Source organism: Asterias amurensis, chromosome 11 (genome assembly GCF_032118995.1).
Source record: "Asterias amurensis chromosome 11, ASM3211899v1".
In the NCBI taxonomy this organism is placed as follows: Eukaryota; Metazoa; Echinodermata; class Asteroidea; order Forcipulatida; family Asteriidae; genus Asterias; species Asterias amurensis.
This window is the reverse complement of record NC_092658.1, coordinates 16236078-16258237: the sequence shown is the minus strand read 5'-3', so window position 1 is coordinate 16258237 and position 22160 is coordinate 16236078. Positions and strand designations below refer to the sequence as shown.

At 39.0% G+C, this 22160-nt stretch overlaps 1 protein-coding gene across 1 annotated transcript in view; it reads right to left on the bottom strand.

The window, feature by feature from the left end:
- The window catches only part of LOC139943733 (uncharacterized), a 50426-nt gene that overhangs the window by 13766 nt on the left and 14500 nt on the right, over positions 1–22160 (bottom strand). The window contains exons 7-29 of the mRNA XM_071940491.1: positions 21101–21719; positions 20358–20501; positions 18627–18806; positions 17682–17926; positions 17166–17319; positions 16808–16914; positions 15059–15689; positions 13540–13781; positions 13006–13135; positions 12547–12715; positions 11528–11712; positions 10237–10491; positions 9330–9499; positions 8677–8836; positions 7993–8027; positions 7680–7742; positions 6608–6733; positions 5746–5874; positions 5364–5427; positions 4610–4656; positions 3253–3513; positions 1745–2540; positions 1050–1205 (exon numbers count right to left, since the gene is read on the bottom strand). Of these exons, the coding sequence (XP_071796592.1) occupies positions 1050–1205; positions 1745–2540; positions 3253–3513; positions 4610–4656; positions 5364–5427; positions 5746–5874; positions 6608–6733; positions 7680–7742; positions 7993–8027; positions 8677–8836; positions 9330–9499; positions 10237–10491; positions 11528–11712; positions 12547–12715; positions 13006–13135; positions 13540–13781; positions 15059–15689; positions 16808–16914; positions 17166–17319; positions 17682–17926; positions 18627–18806; positions 20358–20501; positions 21101–21719 (5068 nt within the window). The remainder of the gene's footprint in view (positions 1–1049; positions 1206–1744; positions 2541–3252; positions 3514–4609; positions 4657–5363; positions 5428–5745; positions 5875–6607; positions 6734–7679; positions 7743–7992; positions 8028–8676; positions 8837–9329; positions 9500–10236; positions 10492–11527; positions 11713–12546; positions 12716–13005; positions 13136–13539; positions 13782–15058; positions 15690–16807; positions 16915–17165; positions 17320–17681; positions 17927–18626; positions 18807–20357; positions 20502–21100; positions 21720–22160) is intronic.

The following is a 22160-nucleotide window of genomic DNA, read 5'->3' as shown; positions in this document are numbered from 1 at the left end:
ACTTATGGTCAAAAAAAGAAATAAATGCTAAAATTATAATTTTTAAATGATTTCTTTCATCACAACACCCCTCCACCTATGAAATGGTAAGGCCCAGTCAAGGCCGGCGGGTAAACAACTCCTTATAAGGGAATGCTGTGCGTGCCACGCGTATCGCGTGATGTGGAACAACTGTCTCGGCCGTTGCTCTCGACCAATCAGAATGAAGAAACTGTCTTAAGTACAGGTGCAAACTCGCGTGTCACGCCCATGTTTCAACAATTTTTACTGGTCATAAACAAAGGTCGGTACACACCCTGGTGACACGCTCTCCACCAATAGGAATAGCGAAAATCATAAATACCTTTTTGGTCAAAAACATCAACACTTTTTGGTCAAAAAGTAAAAATAAATGCAAAATTTATAATTGTTCAATGATTTCTTTCAACACAACACCCCTCCGGCTATGAAATGGTAAAGCCCTCCGCCGCCCTCGAGAAAACAACTCCTGGATGTGCGCGTCGCGCGTATTGTGGCACAACTGTTTCAGCCGTTGCTCTCGACCAATATGAATGAAGAAACTGTCTTATAAGAACAGGTGCCAGCTCGCGTGTCACGCCCATGTTTCGACACTTTTTACTGGTCATAAACAAAGGTTTATACACACCCACATAACGCGCTCTCCACCAATAGGAATAGCGAAACTGTCTGAGGTATTCATGAATGTTTGATAAAAACAATGGCATCCTATGCAAAGGGTTTATTGCATGGTGTCATGGTGACTTTGTTAGCTCCATGCATCAACTGCCCGTTACATATTGGTACCTTTTTTGGTAGAAGCAAAAAAGTACGGTACCAAGTTTTTTAAATGGTTTAAAAATCAACACTCAAAATTGCAGGGGAAGATCAAAAACAAGATAATGCCTAAAGAAATAACTCTGCAATCACCGAGTTACTTGAGATCTGAAAACTGCCAAAACTGGGAAAATTTGAAAACAGTTGAGCATTTCATGAGCTGGGGTCGACTGTAAAAGGGTACCCTGACTAGGAAGAGTTTGGTAAAACCTTACCTGAAGAATCTGTATCTGTATCCACTCCTGCAGAGTTTGAGTTTCCACTCAACGGATCACTAGTTACTGGTGAACTGGTTGACCAATTACTAGTTGTTGGATTAACCCTAGTTGATGATTCTGGGGTAGTTGACCAGGTTGAGGTGGTGAGGGCGTCTGTTGGGTTTAAAACAATGGTATTGCAATATTATTGCCCTTGGTGGTATTTGTCAATGTAATGGTCATAGAGCTTACTGGAAACAGCTACTTGAAAGCTAAAAGATGTCAACTCCTAAAAAGCTGCTAAACATAGGATTTGAACTGCCTCTACTAGGCACCGGGTAATCTTGGTGGCATCTACTCTAGAATTGCAAAGGTCGTGGGTTCGAATCCCACCCGATTATTTATATGCCTGTGATTTTTTTCACAGAGCTTGAGTAAGTATTGAGTATACATGTACAGTGCTTACACACATTCATGTATTTCAACTTTCATGTATTTTAACTTGACTGCTTACATTACACTCAAATACCTGTTCATGTGTTGTGTAGTCTGGTAATTTAGCCTTTGAGAAAGATTCTGCTTCGTCGTAACATCAGCAATTTTTTTTGCATTTATATCATAGGTCATTTTGGTTAGTAAGCAGTTTGCAACAGCTAATTATAGTTTTGGTTTTTAGGAAGTGTGAGAGGAGAAAGGGTTCAGTATAAACTTGCCTGCAGAATCTGTACCATCCGGATCGCTGGTCACTGCTAAACTGGTTGATTGATTACTGGTTAATGGATTATCAGTAGTTGATACATCTGGGGTAGTTGACCAGGCTGAGGTGTTGACTCCTTCTGTTGAGGTCCAATGGGGATGCTTTGGCTTAGTTTTTTTAGTTTTTTGTCCTTGTGGTGAAAAGGTTGTTGCACTGCTAGTTGACATATCAGTGGGTTCTGTGGTGGAATCCAAAGTTGAATACGAAACGGTAGTCCAACCATCAGTTGAATTCTTAGTTGAGTTTGATATTGCACCGCTAGTTGAGTTTTCAGTTGAGTTTGAAAATGAGCTGCTAGTTGATGTGTGGATGGGGTCGTTGTCCACATTGTCCACATACTCTGGTGCTGGTGAACTTGTGAATTCAGTCTCACTCACATTCGGCAACAGATAAAAGAAGTCATACTCTGTTAGCGTCGGCGATGTCTCAGAGCTCACTAGAAGGGCATAAACAGCGGACTGGTTTTCCGGTCGGAATTGTATGAACACCGTCTCAGCGGGCCCCTCCAGGATAAACTTATGGTTCAGTGTGTAATTTCCCCCTGACACATCGACAAAAGTAAACCCCTCATCCAGGCTGGCGTCAACCTGCTTGAAGTTGATGTCAATCAGACTGTCGTCTGACAAGTTGTGGATCTGGATTTCTTGGCTGCCATTGCCGAAGAAGGTGAGATTGACCAGACCACCGTCGTTGAAGGATTCGGCGTTACCCCCTGGGTAGATACTGTAGGCATTTGTTGGAGTTGATTGTAACTGATGAGAAGAAGAGGATTAGAAAAACAGTTAAAGAAAGCTAGTTCGAGGTGTGCACCAGGGTTGACTATTTTGACTCAAACCCAGGCTGGCCAACCATTGGTTGACTATACTATGTTCGACCTTTGGAACCAGCCTCAGGACCATGGTCTCCCTCTTCCAAGGTCCCGATAGCCTGTTCCATACAAACATGAGTAAAGCACAGAAGTGAACCAGTGATACTCTAGCGTAAAGGTGGAGGGCAATTGAAGTGTTGATTATCATGGTATCGATGGTTGACTCTTGGCTTCAAAACAAGTGAGTGCGTCACTGCGAAATGGACTCCGCATGGTCCGTGGTCAATCACGGGGTCGACTAAATGTTCGCACTTGAACTTGCTCTAAGTTGTCATTATTGTTACTTTAATATTTCGGAACAAAGGCAAAGAAATATGGAGGTACTATAACACCAGTTGTTGTTAAGTTGCAATGCGAGTTCAAGAAGATGCTTGTTCTTTTTTTGACCTCTGAATTTTAACCTTTGACATAAAAATCTTGCATGATAACTTGTAAACAGAGGGGGCTACTAAATGCTAGACTCTTAGGCTGTGGCTACAGCTACGGCTACAGCTAGATTTCCGCATCATTATGCGTCGACGAATAGGCGTCCTTAGCAAAACCCTTAGCAACAGCCGCAGCCAAAGCTGTAGCCGTCAATTCGAGTACGGCCTTACTTTCATATCTACTGTTTCCTCCGTGGAGCAGTTGAACTCCTGACCTGTCAGGTGACACCAATCTGTTAACTTCACATTCCCGACTGAGTCAGACATAGTCTTGTTTGCAATGGCACCTGCTGTATTGCGATCGACACGGAGCTCAAGATTAGGCGAGGAGAAGATTGTTGGAGGCTCCCCGGGGATTTTGTCGCCCACCACAAGAGAGAAGATACCTTCCATGATCCCCTCAAGTTTGCTCAGAGTCTTCGTTGTCTGTTCCTATAGTGTTATTAATATTATTATTATTACTATTTATTCAGCCATTTCACAAAGTAATAATAATGAAAAACAAATACATAGCACAAAATTACAATGAGGTTTTAAAGCGCTTTTGGAAAGTGAAAGAGGTAATCAGGACTGTTGAATACAAAAATTAGAGAAAACAAAGAAAGAATTCTACAAAATGCATAAAATGAACAATACAATTTTTTTTTACAAAAAGATATTGTTTTCAAAATAGACTGTTTTAGTGAGTAGCTTTCTTTATAGGGAGTGAATTCCAGAGTTCAGGAGATGCAACCTTTTGGGTTTCAATAAGTAAAAGTACTACTTGGTCCTTGTACACACAGATCCACATGCCGTACTTTATTGCTGAGGTGTTTGCAATGCAAGGAAATAAATCACAAATCAATCAAAAAAATTGAGTGTCTTCATCAACAAATAACACAGATTCTCGGACAGGATAGCAAGACATAATGATGTACAATGTACATATTAATTGTTTTTTCATAAATACCTCAGGAGAGCGCGTCACGTTGGTGTGTATAAACCTTTGTTTATGACCGGTAAAAAGTGTTAATTCATGGGCGTGACACGCGACCATGCACCTGTTCTTTTAAGACAGTTTCTTCATTCCTATTGGTAGAGAGCAACAGCTGAAACAGCTGTGCCACATCAAGCGATCTGCGCGACGCGCACAGCAATCCTTATAAGGAGTTGTTAACCCGAGGGCGGCGGAGGGCTTTACCGTTTCATAGCTGGAGGGGTGTTGTGTTGAAAGAAATCATTTAACAATTATAATTTTTGCATTTATTTTACTTTATGACCAAAAAGTAATGATGTTTTTGACCGAAAAGGTGTTTATGAATGGGAATCAAAGTGTGTTGAATCGGTTTTCAACTAGTGGTTTAAACCCGCCGAGGCCTGGTTCTTTATAATTTACCTTCGACTTCATCTCGGTAAAATTATCAAGAACCAAGCCTCGTTGGGATTAAACTATTAGTTGAAAACCTCTTTGACACACATTGATTCCCTTAATTATGATCCCAAGATGCAAACACTTATAAAGAGATAGAAAGCATAAAACCCAACTTACCCTGGCTTTGGTTGTTTCTTCTTCTTCTTCTGGACTAGCATCCTGACCTATAGGATAAAAACAAAAAGTGAATTTAAATTTGAAACCATAAACAACATGTTACTTAGGAGGTGTTTGAAGCTTTGCATGGTGTGAATAATAAGAACAAATTATACATATAGTAAGCTTGCATGTACAAGTACAACCATGTATTAAATCTCTTCTAAAGGAGTGTTGGCTCAGAAAAGAGCCGTTTTGGTCTCAACGTTTAGAACAGAATACTTTATACTTTTTTTATTTAAATATTGTAAGAATTCCAAATAATGTTTCATTAATTTGGGGTTAAATTTGTCTTTGTTCCACCCCAAAATACTTAAGATTTGACTGGTCGGTTTTCTTTATGGTTTTATTACTTGATAAAAGGTAAAGCCGATGTGACCAGTGAAAAAAGAGCCACAGAGCCTGGACTTCCTGCCGGCACAATTTGTACACAGCCTAATGAAAGAAAACATAAAAATCTTGTATTTTATGGGGATTTCACTGTCTAATTCTTATCAACTTTTGATATGATAAAAGGGGGCACACCTCAAAACTTGTCAAGCTTTTACTTTTATAACTCTTTGAATGTGGAAATTACGACACAAAAATGTCAACTTTCCCATAAGACCAGTGCAGTGTCTTGCCTGCCAGAATACCCAAAGAATGTAGTACAAGGTCACATTTATTGTAAACAAAGTTCACATGGTCTATTTGAACAACATCTGATTTGATTTACCAGGACTGCTAGTAGGGTTACTGTTGGATCCTGCAGGAGTTCCAATCACAGATTGCTCAGTTCCCTTATGAAAGAAAAGGAGAACAACATTTGAGATGAATTCATGCAAAATGAGTTGTTTGTCAACAATATCAGTACGAAGAAATCAGCCATAACAGGGCTACAGGGGGTCAATTTTCAAAAAAAAAAAAGAAAAGATTTGTAAGTAAACATGGTAATAGAATATAATTACATGTATCTTATTTTTTATTTGCAAGAAGAAGCAATTATAGTAAAGCATCTTGCTCAAGGGTACGAGTGCCATGATAGGAATTTGAACCCACGCTCCGATATGACTTAACCACCAGAACTTGAATGTGATGCTCCTAACTACTCTACTTACCGCAAACAAGTTCCCAACAATTGACACAATGCCTGCACCGACTTGGTTGACTTTGTTTTCATCAGCAGGTGCTGTAGCATCGTCCTCAATGATGCTAAGCATGCTATCAGCTGCTCCAGTCATTAAGTCCTGCAAGATTAACAGGAGACACAAGTCAATCAATAGCATTGAAGACACCAAAAACCGTGTTTTCATTGTTTTGAGCAGCCACGATAAATTAATATGGCCGCTAAAAAGTCAAATGGGAACAGCTCTGCGCTCTAATCCTACCTCGACCATGCTGTAAACGCTATGCAAATGTCGCGGAATATAAGTCAAGGTGTGAACGCATGGTCGAATTAACACAAAAGCCAGTCATGGTAACTTTCTGTGTAGCAGCAGAAGAAAAAGACCAATCCGAACACGTCTATGGATGAAGGCTTTTTTGCATTTTTAGGTAGAGTGTGCTTTGGTTATTGTCAAAGACCTGTATCATCGCTTGGTGTATCCCAACATATGCACAAAATAACTGAAACCTGCAAAAAATTGGCTCACTTTGACAGCAAAGTTGCAAGAAAATATATAAAATAACAAAAACACCATTGTAGGACAGAACTGTGTGCTTTCAGATGCCTGAGAAAGGCTACATGCCGGAAGCCTTTCTTGGTACAAAGAGGAATGTTCACTAACTGGATTGAGAAATTTGGGGTATAAAGAGGAAGGTTTGCCAACCTAATTGGGAAAATTTGGGTACAAAAAGGAAATTTCACCAATTTAACATTTGATTGGGAAATGCTGGGTTCAAAGAGGAAGGTTCCCCATGGTGCTTCAGAGGCACAAAAAGTACGTATAGCATTTCCAAAGGCTCCTTGCCCATTCTCACCAGTGTTTTAGGTGACAATACTGTAGGATCCTGGGTGATGAGAGACAGGGTACTAGCTGTTGAGATGACATCCTCTGAGCTTGTATACTCCACACTGGACACTAACTCAGCCATCCGTGTGACTTCCTAATAGAAGGAGACCAGTATTCAACAAAATGTGGTTTTAAAAAGAATTTTTTCCAGAAACTTTGCATTGTGAGATTATAATGGGAGACTGAAACATTGAGGTGTCAAACACAGGTTCTTTTCGGAACCAACACTACCCAAAATAGATTTACACATGGTGCTTAACTGCAAGGTTTTGTTTAAATTTGTACAACTGAGTCAGGTGTTTTCTTAAGAATTGACACAATTTATCTGACAGCTACATGTGTAGGACATGTATACATAAGAATACAGAATACAACATTTTTATTTACAACAAAATAAAAAACTAATCCGGAAAATGGCGTAGACAATATGTGAAAAGGAAACTGTACTGTAAAAACTGTGTCACATCAACAAGGTTTTTTTTGGAAAGGATTTCAGTATTCACTTTCTGTTAGTTTCAGATATTCAATAAATCGTTGAGAAAGATATTTAATTCACATAAAAAGTTAAAAGACTATGTTTTTTCTATGTCACTGTGAACAAAACCTTGTGTTGTCAGTGCAGTGGCGCGGTGAAAAGCACTTGTGAGTGCGGGCTGAAATGAATTGGTCTTAATAAGCATAATATGTGAAAAGAGGAGACACATGTTCAGTCTTTCATTTGAATCCTAGTATCTGAAATTATAATAATAATAATAATATAATAATAATTTGGGGGGCTAATCATCCTTATTCGTGTTCGAGAAGCTGGCATGCAAGAGCGCCTTTGGCTGCCAGCCACATCAACCCATTATATGACCACGGAGCACAGCCAAAGATCGAAAGTGTTTGTTTTTTGCCTGATGGAGGAAAACTGGATGGAAAACCCAGAAACCAACGCACAACTAAACTCACATGTGGCCCCGGCCGGGAATCGAACCGGGGTCATCTTAGTGAGAGGCGAGCGCTTTACGCACAAGCCAACCGTGCCACCCAAAACTTACCTCAGTCTTAGCAGCAATAGCAGCAGCTTTCTCCTCTGCAGCTTTCTGTAGCTCTTCCTCTGACTGGAAATAATTAGACAGACAGGGTATATCAAAGTTAGCCTCAATACAAATGACATGCTTTGTTTCAAGAAAATGTCAACTGATTTGACAGTCGTTCTTTCTTGTATTTTTCATCTTTGTCATTACACATCAAGATTTTTTTCAGTAATGTTTTGAGCAAAATAAACTATACTTATTATAATCATTAATAAACATGCGGTCCATAGCGAACCAGTAAATTGTACCTCACTGTGAGGCATGTTAATATTACCTTAACTGAGGAATCTGTAGAGTTATCAACAGCATCTGAGAAAGAAAAAAAAAGCGTCCAGATTATACCAATGTACATGTACATAGTACATCATACTCATTGAACACTATACTATTTAATCAACTTAAAAATTACAGCCTCCTTTTTCATTGTCCATCCCTTGCTTTTTCTTACTTTATTCCGCTATTATGTTTTCTCTTAGTATACTTGTATACATTGTAGTCTGTTTGATGTGTTGTCATTTAGCCTTTGAGAAAGACTCTAAAGGCGAGGCCATTCAAAGGTGCGACACATGTGTCATTTGTTTATGAGCCCTGCCTTCTTTCAAAATCTTTTGAAACCATGTGGTTTCTGCACACACCAGGTGTTAGCATAAATTCAGTTAAGAAGTGACGTCAAAGGTCACATAATTGAAAGGTGATCTTACGTGAGATGACAGTCCTAATCCCAATCCTAACCCAATCCACTATCAAAAATATTTGTATCATTTCGGGGGGTATTGAACCCTTGCACACACTTCACACGGCGACTGAGCCACGCTCACCATTTTGCGCACTTCACTGAATAATGCACAGTGACATTGCCCACCGAAATAGCACATCCCAGATTATTCTGATGCTGACATACACCAGGTGAACTGTGTCAATACGCGATTATTTTCTGCACAGTCCTGCAATCTGGTACCTTGTGACGGAGTGGTTACAGGAGCAGCAAACAGCAATGATGCATCTAGAATCAACTGGCTGTTAATAACCTCTGGGTTACCCTCAGCCTTTAGGGTCTCGTACAGTGCCTCTTGCTCTGCAGTGAAGTTCTCAGATCTCTTAGCAGTGGGTGGAGTAACCTACATTGTATATACATAAGAAGAAAAAAGAAGATTTTGAAGGATTGTCTGATACCATAGATGTTTTGAATTGCATCGCAGACTATAGTAAAGAATTATTTGGTTTAACCCTCACACTGATGTGTGTAAGCACTGTATACTCAGTAGCCTACATAGTTTCCCCGAGTTTCTGAAAACTATCACAGGTACATATTACTCCGGTGGGATTCATACCCTTAATACCAGGCCTGTAACTAACCAAGCATTCTTGGTGGTTTAGTTGGTAAAAATATCAGCTCTAGATTGTCAAACGGTCGTGGATTCCAATCCATTGAAAAAAACTTTGTCTTATTTACAATTTTAAATTGTAAGTATAACAGACCACAATGAGTATTTTCATTTTCAAAAAGTTTGAATAACTATAATTTAAGATTTGAGCTCATAGAAGAACATAGTCTTTGTTCAAGTGGTTTCTCGTTTTATGTTAGAGTTGCACTGTCTATGGTCGACATACCGTAACATTGGCAAAGATGACTGTAGTAGATGCACCAATCAGATCCTCAACAGTCACTCCTAGAGAGACTTTGTAGTCGTCAATCTCGGGGCCAAGAGGCGGGCTTAACTCAACAACGGTTTGTGCACTTGTTAACAAGATGACTTGTCCTTGTAAGTTTTTAGCTTGAGCTGCAATAACACAAAGACATCAGTTAGACAAAGAGCTTCAGTCCAATTCCATGGAGCTGTAAAGCAGCTAAACTTGCTTAACAAGTATGATCTGTTGAGCAAAAATAAGTTGGCACCCAGCTACAAGTCACTTACATTTTATGACTTGTTGGCCGATACAACCTGCTTAGCAATAAAAATTATCAAAAATAGTTCTTTCATACCACAGGTATTGCCTTTATGTAGCTTCCTCAAGGGTGACACTATAATGATGTTTTAAGTTTAACGCATGGCATGACATGGCCTATCGGTTAAGAGCCCTGGTGTTTCTGATCAGCAGAGTGTGGGTTCCAGTCCCAGTCGTGACACCTTTGTGTCCTAAAGCCGTTTGGTCCCATGTTTTGTGTAATGCACGTTAAAGAACCCAGTGCACTTATTGGACAGAGAAGGGGTTCGACCCAGTGTTCCTGGTTTGATTGGCAGCATATTGCACCACACCACCTTGTAAACCATTACATTGTTCTATGTAAAAAGAGTACACACATGTAGGTCTCTTAATTCAACCGTAGTCCCACATACCTTGCAGGAAAATATTGTATGTTAAAGCGCCTTGAGCGTCAATGAGTGACAAATTTGAGCACTAAGAAGCTACTGTTATTATTAAGTACATAAAGTTATATTGATGAACAAACAATGAAATGCTCAAGAAGGGCAAATACAAGAGAAGACAAGCAACACAAACAATCACTGATCCTCACCAAAGAATTTGTAGCTGACTATACCCTCATAGTCCTTCCACCCCTCACACGTTACTCTCACTGCTACCCCTAGTGTGAGGTTATGCGAAGGGACATTGCATGAGCCTCCAGCGGGGGGTTGATTCAGTCGAATCTTCAGCCCAGCGTACCCCTGCCCACCCTGAATGTTGCGCAGGTTGGCGGTGAATTGGTAGACGGAGAAGCGAGGTTCCAGTTGGAAGAGCTCTTTCTCTACATAAAGATGTTCCTTATTCCCTGTACAGCAAAAACAAAAGTTAAATTTAATGATAAGTGGCATCATAGCTGTGACCCATGTACACACTTCTGAAAAAGTTATGTTTGTAAGGTTCAACGGGGCAGTAAATAAGTACGAAATTAGTTTTTGAGAAAATAATCTGTTGCTGGGAAGGATTTGGCGGTTGTATACGTCGGTATCACAATGCAAGGCTTGGCAGAAGTATTCCATTTGCGTATCCATAAATGGCAACACTTCTATATTTTGATATTTTTACAAAATTATTCCCCAAAATAGGCATATCACTGCAGGGTTTTCCCAGAGTGATTTCTCAATTTGACCTCTGGTTTTTCATCCTGCAACAGCAAAAAGGACCAGAACAGTAGATTATTTTAATAATGTAGATCATTTTAATAATGTAGATTATTTTAATAATGTAGATTATTTTAACAATGTAAAATGAAGTATAAACTACAAGAATATACAGTAAAAGTGTTATTGTAAAAACAAGGCTCATGTCTGTTGGTAAGCTCTCCCAATATTGTAACCAGTTGTGTCTTTTAAGACATTGCAAAGCAGACTTCCCAAGTCCATCAAAGTCCTATTTTAACACAAATTACATCTTCACCTCTTAAAGCCATTCGGTAAACAGTATTGTCCAAGGCCCACACTCCATGTATCACAACTTATACATAAAATAACAAACCTGTGAAAATTTAGGCTCAATCGGTCATCAGAGTTGGGAGAAAATAACGGGAAAACCCACCCTTGTTTCCGCACATTTCGCCATGTCATGACATGTGTTTAAAATAAATCCATAATTCTCGATATCGAGAATTGATATCGTTTTAATGTTTTCTCAAAAAGTAAAGCATTTCATGGAATAATATTTCAAGAGAAGTCTTTCACCATTACCTTCTGTAAACCCTGTTATTTGTAAATCTGTGAATAAAAAAAAAAAAAATCTGTACCGAAGTGTCCAATGGCTTTAAAAGAAAATGTGAAGAGAAATGGATGAACAATCCTAAAATAAGAAACAAAAGCAACAAAACCCACCTGATGTTAGTGTCTCCCATCCAGGCACTTTCACATCGATTCCTGCTGAATTAATCCCATGCATTTCCCAGGTGTACACAATTCCATCGCAGAACTCTCTGCAAGAAGCACTCAGTCGGACACTACTGGTAGGGTTGATGATTTGTACTCCGTCGCCCGGGGCAAAGATAGTACCATCACCAATTCTGAATTAGGCACAACACACAAAAGGTACATGTAAGACGGCTTGAGTGTAGGTAGTGTGCAAGGGTGTCTACAATGCCTTGTCTTTTAAGAAGCCGTGCACTCAAATGATAAAAATTCTTTCATTCTTATACTGCAAACGCCAATGTTGATGATCTTGTAGGACAAAAGCACAATGTCCACAGATTTACACTAAACTTACACAGTTTGGAGATAATGAAAGTAGAAAGTTTCCCTGAAAATATTACGTGCTGAGGTGCTGTAGTTTTGGGGAAATGAGTAAAACAATGCCATGAAAATAATTTTGGTATCATGAGACCAAAATTATTTTAAGCGTTTACAAACGTATTTTCATGACATTGTTTTACTCATTTCTCAAAAACTACAGCACATCAGTAAGTAATATTTGAAGGGAAGCTTTCCACTATCATTATCTTCAAACCCTGTAAGTTTAATGTAAATCTATTGACATTTTGAAAAAGTACCCAAATCCTTTAAAATATAATTTAATATTTTCAACTTCATCTCGTCAAATATAATCTAAAGACAAATAATAGGACTGGTTACTAAATATTTGTTTGGGTAAAAAATAAGACATCAATAAAAAATTAAGCTCATTACTTCGTTCAAATTCGAGTACCAGAAATATATTTTTTTGTATGTTCCCTTAAAATCCCTCAATTCAGTCGTTTTGGTTGCATAGTGATTTTAAATATTAAACCTGACTTTGGGTTGAACAAAGTGGTCTATTATTTGATGTTTTAATAAACCTTTTACAAACAAAATAATGAAAATAAATCATATCCGAGGGAGAAACTTTGAAACATTTCCTTTACTTAATTGCTGCTTGAGGAGGGTCTCCAACTTCCACCTCCACAAACAAGGAGAAGTTGCCTCTTCTGACGTCTTTTATGATGAGAACCATGATCTCAAAGACAACATTCAGATCCAACAATGATGTATTCCAGCTCAGAGTATCATCAAAATGATCCAAGATTCCAGGCCCTATACAGGCAAACAAATGAAGTGAATTTATACAATTTATACAATAATATTTTATTATATGGGATTTGAGGCATTGCATGGTGAGGTACTGTATCAATATATATTTGGTTTGCAGTAGAGTTTGATCTTTAGAGATCTGTCTTGCTATTAAGATTTTTTTGGGAGACGTCTCAATTCTGAAAAGCACTGTCCTGCTTTTTTAACTACTTCCCATTCATTTATGAGGACTTTATTTATTGGGAAAAAGATTACATAACGAATTGAATTTCACATTTCCTTTTTTATCTTACCGGTGCCAAAACAGCCAGTGTTGTTGATGTTGGTTGATTCATTTCTCTCCAGAGGAATGGCAATGGGAACCTTTGTTGATGGCCACTGTTCACCTTTGCGTCGACACAAATAGGTGATGTTATCAAACGCCTGATGAGTACATAGTGAAATAGAAGGATTATATACAGAGTTGGAGGTGTTCGTGCAACAATGGTGTTTTTGCTTTCTTTATTCTGTTGAAACTTCGGTGACCAATTGAGTCAAAATTTTCACAGGTTTGTTATTTTATACGTATGTTGTGATACACCAAGTGAGAATACTGGTCTTTCACAATTACTAAACAAATCTAGGGGTACATTTTTCAAAGAGTTAAGACTAGTCTTATCTTCAGTAAGGACGAGTTACTCGTCCTAACTTAAGAACTAGCCTTACAATTTTGATACCTCCTAGGACTAGTCCTAAGTTAGGGCTAGTCCTAAGTCTTTGTAAAATCACCCGCAGTAACTTTAAGGTGATCCCCTTGGTGCTGCTTTGCAGAAGAGTAATAATCTCACCTGCTCTTCCCCAGGAGGTAAATCTGGATCCCTTGACACTATCCCTGGTATCAGGTCTAAGCTGGTACCCCACGCTTTGACAAATGATGTCAGCTCACTGTCAATGAGGGCGACAATCAACATTGATCGTTGAATATCAAAGTAGTCATACGCAACCGCCGAAATCTCAATGTTTTCTGTCAACGTTTTGTTCATGGTGACTTTAAAGCCAATGCGGTACAAGTCCACGTCCAAATCAAACTCTGCAATCAGTAATTATCGATTTATTTCTTATCATTTCATTTCAGAAACATTATTCCACGTGAATAAGCACTTAAAGGCAGTGGACACTGTTGGTAATTACTCAAGATAATTATTGGCATAAAACCTTTCTTGGTGACGAGTAATGGGGAGAGGTTGATGGTATAACACATTGTGAGTGCCATAGTTTTTGAGAAAGAAGTAATTTTCCACGAATTTGATTTCAAGACCTCAAGTTTAGAACCTGAGGTCTCGAAATCAACCATCTAAACGCACACAACTTTGTGTGACAAGGGTTATTTTTCTTTCATTATTTTCTCGCAACTTCGATGACCGATTGAGCTCAAATTTTCACATGTTTGTTATTTTATGCATATGTTGAGATACATCAACTGTGAAGGCTAGTTTTTGACAATTATTAATAGTGTCCACTAACCTTAAGAATAAACAAAACAATTGTTACAAGAAAACTACTAAGTGGAGGCATTACGCAAGAAGCCGAAGCTTATAAACGGAATGCCTTAAACACATTTAAAAAGATATATTCAAATATAAGGCCGTGTCCGAAACGACGACTTCGGCTACAGCTACGTCTAGATCGGCGCGTCTACCAGTGTTGAAGAATAGCAGACGCACGCGATCTAGCCGTAGCTGTAGCCGAAGTCGCCGTTTCGGACACGGCCTTAGCAATACTGATACAGGAATACAAAAATCTAAGGACACAACACAACAAAACAATGAAACAGACACAGACAAACCATTGATTACTTCTTGATGATTTTTTACTTGATGATTACAAAGTTCACACAAGTAACAATCCACAAGAGAAACATTCCACCAGAAAAAGTGTCAACTTGAAAAACAATTTTCTTTGAAGACCCCCACATCACCCCCATGTGCCATTTTGATTACAGAAATAAGCACTTATCTGAACCAAACACTTGCATATGTTGAGAAAAATTGTTGTAAAACAAAAGGGAAAGATCGCACGATACAGTTTTCAGGAAAGAGGAATTCTGAGGGCACAGTGTTTTCTAAAAACTATAAAATGGGTATGATATTACTCAATTATTTAAATACAAAATTTTATAATGGCCATGATTGTTTATTACATTTAATATAAATCCTAACAAGATTGATAAAGGCCTTATGTTTGGACTCGAGCAGAGTTGTTCTTGAGGCTAAATGCAATGGTTAGTAAGCCTTTAACCAGTAAGCCTTTAGCCAGTAAGCCATAAACAGTTTTTCGACAATGCATATTTTGAATTGTGTATCTTACCTTTAATGACCAGTGTCACTGTATCACCATGCTGCTCCAATTTACTTGTTACATTCTCCCCAATAATGCCGGTCTGTGGGTCCACTTTGTGTAAAGTCCACAACTTGGTGTTGTCTGTGAACCAGCAATCTAGCTTAGTGACTCCAAGGAAGCTGAGACGATCTTTACGTGTTCTGACCTTGGGCAGCCACCATCCAGGACTAGGGCTCTGTATTGAAGTTGTCGGTAGACCACAATGCTTCTTGGCTTCCATGACCGGGATCAGAATAGAGGCGCTCTCCGATGAGAGGGTATTCCATCCATACGCCAGGACGTCAAAGTTCCCTTGTTCGGTGTACTTATGCGATAAGAGGATCTCGAAGGAAAGGTTGCCAAGAATAGTGCCATTATGAGTGGCACACTCACCGTACGCGACACTCGGCGTGTTGTCGTTGAAGTTGACAATGAGGCATGACTCTGTTCCGATGTCCTCCATGGTGAGGGTAAGGTTGCGGGTTTCGTTGATGCGCGTAACTTTTGTGTCAAGGATGTGGATGCCTCTGATTGGCCGGAGGATCGTGACTTTGAAGCTCAGATCTTTGGGTGGGGTGACTGGGTTACTGGACGTGAGGACTACATCAAATTTTCCAGTCTGACAATGCAAAAAATATATGCAAAAACAGATTGTGTACAACACGACAAAGTTTTTGTGCTCGATATAGATAGAAAATTGTGTCATTTGCAAGCAAAACGATGAGAAAATGCAGTGTATAAAACACAGGGTCTCTATCGGTTATGCTTGTTGAAAAAACACTCTTGATGAATCCGGGCTCCCTCAAGTGAAACACACCTATATTTTGCCCCAAAAAATCCAACACGTGGCTGCTGTGAGCGAATACGATTATCGTATCTGTATCTGTTTCTGTATCTGCACGCTTGCAAAACCTCTCTATTGCATATTGAAACACATTAAAAATAAATCAGCAAATATCAGCATAATACGGCATCATAGGGTAAGCTTGGGCGATACCACAATATTATCGATTATCGCGATACTTAATTGAAAACGATTTTGATATCGGATCGATTTGGTTTTAATCGAAATATCGATATATCGCGATATATCGCGATATCGATTAAGTATTGCAATATCGCGATGTATTTCCTAGCTGAGACATCTTGCACCCCATAGGTTTGGAGTAAAACCAGAAGAATAGGTCATTAGAACACCTCTCTTATGCTATGACTGTCTCTTCTACAACTTTCACTGGGAGTTGAAGACTGATGATGTCAAATTTAATTAATCGCGATTATATCGAATATCGCGATATATTGTCGGCGATATATCGTGATTAAAATAATTCGATATCGCCCAAGCTTATCATAGGGCTACATGGCACAGTTGGTTGAGCGCGGGAACGTTAATCTGGAGGTCGTTGGTTCATATCCCACTCTAGTAAATTTGTCCATGTAGAATTTCCCATGTGGCTTTTAACATTTGATATCTGAAACAAAAAGTTGCATCCACTTATGGTGATCCCCTGGCTGCCGCTTCCTAGGTTGTATCGTAACTTGGGTGTGATCCCTGGCTACATGGTAGTTTATGGTTGTATGGCTTCTGACTGGCACCCCGAACAAAGATATTGACAAAAGAGAAAGACAGCCATAATAGTGCTGAACCACCTTATTTTTAATCAAACAAATGTGGGGGTTTTTCTGCCAGAAATGCTCTAATCAGATATTACTTATCAGATTTTTAAGGTGACTTACCCTGGGAAATTGATGCTCAAATGTGAACGGTTCCCCCTTCAATTCATGTGTGTATTTTCCCAGCTCTAAACCGTCACCAAAATCAACGATGTAATTCACACTGGAACCTGGAAGAAAAAACAGAAGGAAACAAAATTAATTCAATTAGGTACAAGAATCACATCACAATAGTGTTTCTAGTAGTGAAACCAAGGGTGCCTCAATTGTGAACTAAATCACTGTAGCTCGCTAGCCTGAGAAAACTTGGAAACAAGGGTGTTTTCGATGTGTTACACCATAGGACATTTTGGTTGGTAAGCAGTGTGCAACAGCTAACTCTACTTTCTCATCATCTATTGCCGATATTTCCCATTTATACCTGTTGAGTAGCTCATTTTAAAGATTACTGGTCGATCCAACGGGAAGGTGTTGTTCAAGTTCCCATAGCCGGGTCTTCGCACAGATGAGGCCGATGAAGAAGGCTTGTAATAGGTCCTTGCAATGACTTCAGTTAGCGTCTCAAATATCTCAATCTGTTTAATCAATTCAATTCAATGTAAGATTTATTTATGTCCTCATAATACGTAAAGCAAAAAATACTTAAAGACCTGAGGTTTTGACCCTAGAAGCTTTCTCGAAGACAACACAACAAATGTTTGTCATTTAGCCTTCGAAAAAGACTCTGCTAGGGTCACTCAGGAAAAGTATTTGGTGCTCAAACACACATTTGTGTATGGGTAAAAACCCAAAGAATATTTTGGTAAAAAAAGGTTGGTTGGTGGTCTAAAAAAAAAAAAAACTGTATTATTGAATTAAAAATGTTGACAAGTGATATACAGGTAAACCAATTCCACACTAGCACTTATTTTAACCACGTTCAGACGTTAAGATTTACCTTAACAATGTAGCTCTCCTCGCTGACCAGATTAGCGATTGTGATGTTAATGGTGTATACACCTTGCTCAGTAAAATAAAGCATGTGGGTCTCAGACTCTCTGTCTACAGTAAGGCTGGACAGGTCAGCGAAGTCTGCAGAAGGACATGGTTCCCCTTCGATGCATGTGAAGGTGGCCTCAGAAGAGGTAGCAACGGGTTCTCTTGATGGATTAGTCAATTGTATGGTAACCACAACAGGGCCACCTGAGGGTAAAAAGAGATCCATTTGTAAAATTATATTTCCAGTAATGGAATCAAGGATGCATCATACATGTAAGTGAACTTATTCACTGAAGCTCACATGCCCGAAAAACCTATGGGTGTTTGATACAGGTGTATGTGAACCAAAAATGATGGATTGGTAAACTGTAAGGTGAACAGGGCCAGCTGATAGTGAAAAGAGATTTGTCTGTAAAATTAAACACAAACATGACAAAACACCAGGGTTATAACCCCTACCTCTTCCATGATAAGTGTTCTGCCGTCGATTTCACCAACATCTTCCTAACTTAGGATTAATCTTAGGACTTAGGATGAGTTCAGTTCCGTATCAAAATACATAGGACGCATTGAACTAAGTTAGGATGGGTTACTCGTCCGAACTCCAGCTAGGATTGATCCCAGCATTTTGTGAAATCGGCTGCTGCATTATCGTATTATAAGCAGTTCTTTATGGGTCTAATTTTATCAGCAGGACTAGGAAGATGGGCAATTGGGTTGGCATCTTTCCTCACTTTGTACCCCTTGGACCAGGGGAGCCGTTTCTCACAATGTTTTATACAGCAATGCTTGTTACCAAGTAGGTTTTTTCCCCTAACAAATATTCTGAGTAATTACCAATAGTGTTCCAGAGCCTGTAAGTACTGTCCTTTAAAAATACATGACTGTTATAAAGACTACGTACGCGTGCCCTTGCCGTCTACAGCTTGGGGGCTGTTTGTCGTGATATCGTAGTGACTCTTGATGATGGGATTCTGGATGATGATGGTGTTCAGAGCGGTTTCATTGCTGAAGAGATTACTAGCTGTTATATTCAGCTCATAGATACCAACGACAGTGTAGTTGTGAGTCTCATTAAACGGAGCTAATAAAATAAAACAAGAAAATCAATAGTAAATAATGTAATAGAAAGTAATAAATCATTGGCTCATCGGGACTATAAGGTCATTAGTTTGTATTGATTTCATAAAATTGCTTTTGCATGTTAAGTTGAGCTCCTGGTTAATTGAGTTTATTGATCAAGATTTATTACTTTTTCTCCAAAGTAATTAATGGCTGAAACAATTATCCAAAATGTGGATTTTCTTTTATTTGTTCAAACTTATACAGTACCCATTTTCCACTTAAGAACCTTTTGATTATTATTGAGATTGCAATCAATGACCATAAAGCATTGACCCGATGAAATGAGGATTTGCTTGAATCAAGTTGAATTAATAAATGGGTGGGCTCAATTTTACCGTAAACAGATTATGTACATATATGTATGATATCAAACTTGCAGCAAGGCCACTACTATATGCAACTTTATGACAGGGAAAACTGGGAAAAGTCTATGGGAGAATGCTAAAAATCAAGGACAAAGGAATTGTCTCCACAGGGTTTGCAAAAAAACATATTTTTTACTAACTACTGTAGTCACTGCACTCTCTTTCAAAGGTGAAACTACTGCAATAACTGTTTGTGGTATAAAAGGGAAAACGCTCATTAGCTCATGTTTCTAAGTTGGTAAACAAGCCCAAGGTAGTTGCTTATTAACCATCTCCCTTCACAGTTGACTGCCTGTACTATAATGAATGAGGCAATACAACTCCAAAGAATTAAACAGACAAATTGCCAAAGTGTCTTTTATGCCATATGCGCTTATTAGTGTCAGGGTAATTATATTTGTTCGTTATGATACTAAAAAAAAAAGCCGCTAAGCCAGAATGAGTACAATAAAATATCAAATATACTGCTTCAAGGTTATGCATGAACAGTACATCAATATAAGCTTCTGGTCTCTAGACAATAGGCTGATTAAAAAAAAAGTACAGTGCTCATTGTAGGTGAACATTGAAAGAACAATTAGAAACATTATTCGACCCACTTTTACTGAGATGCACTTATTGTTCTCTGAGTGAATAATTTGGCACTTGAATTGAGATTTTATTCAATGACAAGTCAATGTAGATATTAAAGATGTAGGCCTACATGTAGGTAGATGAATGTTGCATTAAAAAAAAATGATTTTGGGTACAAAAACTGAACCACTATCTTTTTGTAAATTTGTCATCAAAGCTGCTGCAAATGGGTGGCCCCAGCTTGTGGTGACCTAGTTAGCCCTGTATTTATAGCATTCATTTTGTAAAATCATGTCAAAACGGATGAAAAAATTGTCAGTAAATATGTCAACAGAGATCAATTGCAAAATTGTATGTCAAAGAGAGTTTTTAGGTTGAAATATTAATCCAAACTACACAAGTCCAGAAGTCTAAACCAGTCTTCTGAAAATATTTACTCAAACTAAAGCAAATACATGTACATTCAACATTCAACAAAATATTGACAAAATTGGGTGAATGTCAACTAGATAGTTCTAGTAAGTTTTCTTTGTTGCCCCAAAATAACAGTACACAAACAAATCAAAACTCACTTGTGTCAAGGAGGTAAACAACGTTTTGTGTACCATCACCCCAGTCGATGTAGTAGTGTATATGGCTACCATTCTGCACCCATATAGTAGCAGTAATCTCACTGTTAGGTATGCTGCTATTCTTAACGTCAGTATGCGATAGACCTGGCAGGGAAAACAACAAAAGTTAGTCCAAAAGTTTGCTTTTGAGTATCAGGAAACAGTCATAAAAAGGAACTATATAATAGTAAACTTGCGGGCACAACCATAATCACCATTATGAGTGAATGTTGGCTTTGAAAAGAGCCGGTTTTGTCTTGACGTTTTGAACAGTATTAATAATAATAAAAATAATAATAATATCAAAGTCTTTATTAAAACAAGGTACTCAAGGCGCTGAGTATATACAAACTTTCAGAAAGATATGTTATTGAAGTGATGAATTATGAGACCCAAGTATGTAGCACCTTATAAGGAGTTTACAAGGTGCTACGGCGCATTTAGCGGCCACAGCCAGGAACACTGGGGTGAACCCCTTCTCTTTTCGATAAGCGCACTGGATTCTTTTACATGCGTTACACAACACATGGGACCAATGGCTTTACGTCCTATCCGAAGGACGAAGCAATGGTTAGGTGTCTTGCTTAAGGCCACAAGTGTCACGGCTGGGGATTCGAACCCACACTCTGCTGATCAGAAACACCATTCAGATACTCTCAACCGCTCGACCCCAAGCCGAGGTTAGAGAAAGGCCCCTACATTACCTTTTATAGGAATAATAGCCGACACATTAGTAGAGTTCATTACACCAGATGGGTTGACGGAGGCTGATATCTCATATTCACCGCCATCTTGGATGCTAAACTGACTACGGCTTATCAGGGGGGACACAACAACAGCTCGAAGAAGATGCCGAGTTGCGTTCAGTTCAAACGATGACAACTGCAGGGTGGTGCCTACATTAAGACTAGCTAGAGAGGTTGATTTATACTCTATGTTGGACACATTGGTCATTCCCGACTCCTCCACCTCGGTTCCAATCCGGGCCCCGCCTGCTGTCACGCTAAAACCCAAGATGTAGCCGATGCCCACAGGGAATAAATCGCAAACGGGGTCTGTGAAGATGTATCGGAACACTCCCAGAGATGCCACAGTCATCGGTACGGATTTGACAATCTCGTAGCTTGGTCTTTGCGGGTCTTCGCTGAATCGGTCAGGTCTTGGATTGAGACGTGATTGCGCCTCGCTTGGGGTTGTGCAGACTTTCTCAGCGAGGCAGTAGAACTGTGAGGTGGACGAACAAGTATCACAGGGGACACTTGTGCAGATGTTGTCAGTTGCACAATACTCTCCACCTACTCCAGTGCACACTGGTTTCAAAATCTGAAAAAAATGAGGAGAAAGAAAATACTCATACCCGTTTCAACAAAACCAATCAAACAAATCAAAAAATGATGCAGATTTCTCCTTGAATGAAACTGCATTAAATATATGTCATGTAAGATGTGATCAAGCGAACTCGAACTAATTTGTTCTTAATTAATCCTTAAAAACTGTGTAAAACAAGATACCATTATAGTTATCATAGTGTATGTTTGAGTATAAGTTTTATCGAGTGTGTACAAACTTATTCTTCAACTATGTTAAGGGCTTGAGGCCCAATTTAATTGTAGAATTGGCCTATTTATAATTTGGCCCTGACCAACTGCAGTTAGGCCTGACCAACTGCAAATAGTAATGACACACTGCAAATGGGCCCAACCAAGTGCAAATGGGCATGCCCAACTATAAATGGACCTGCCCAACTACAAATGGGCCTACCCA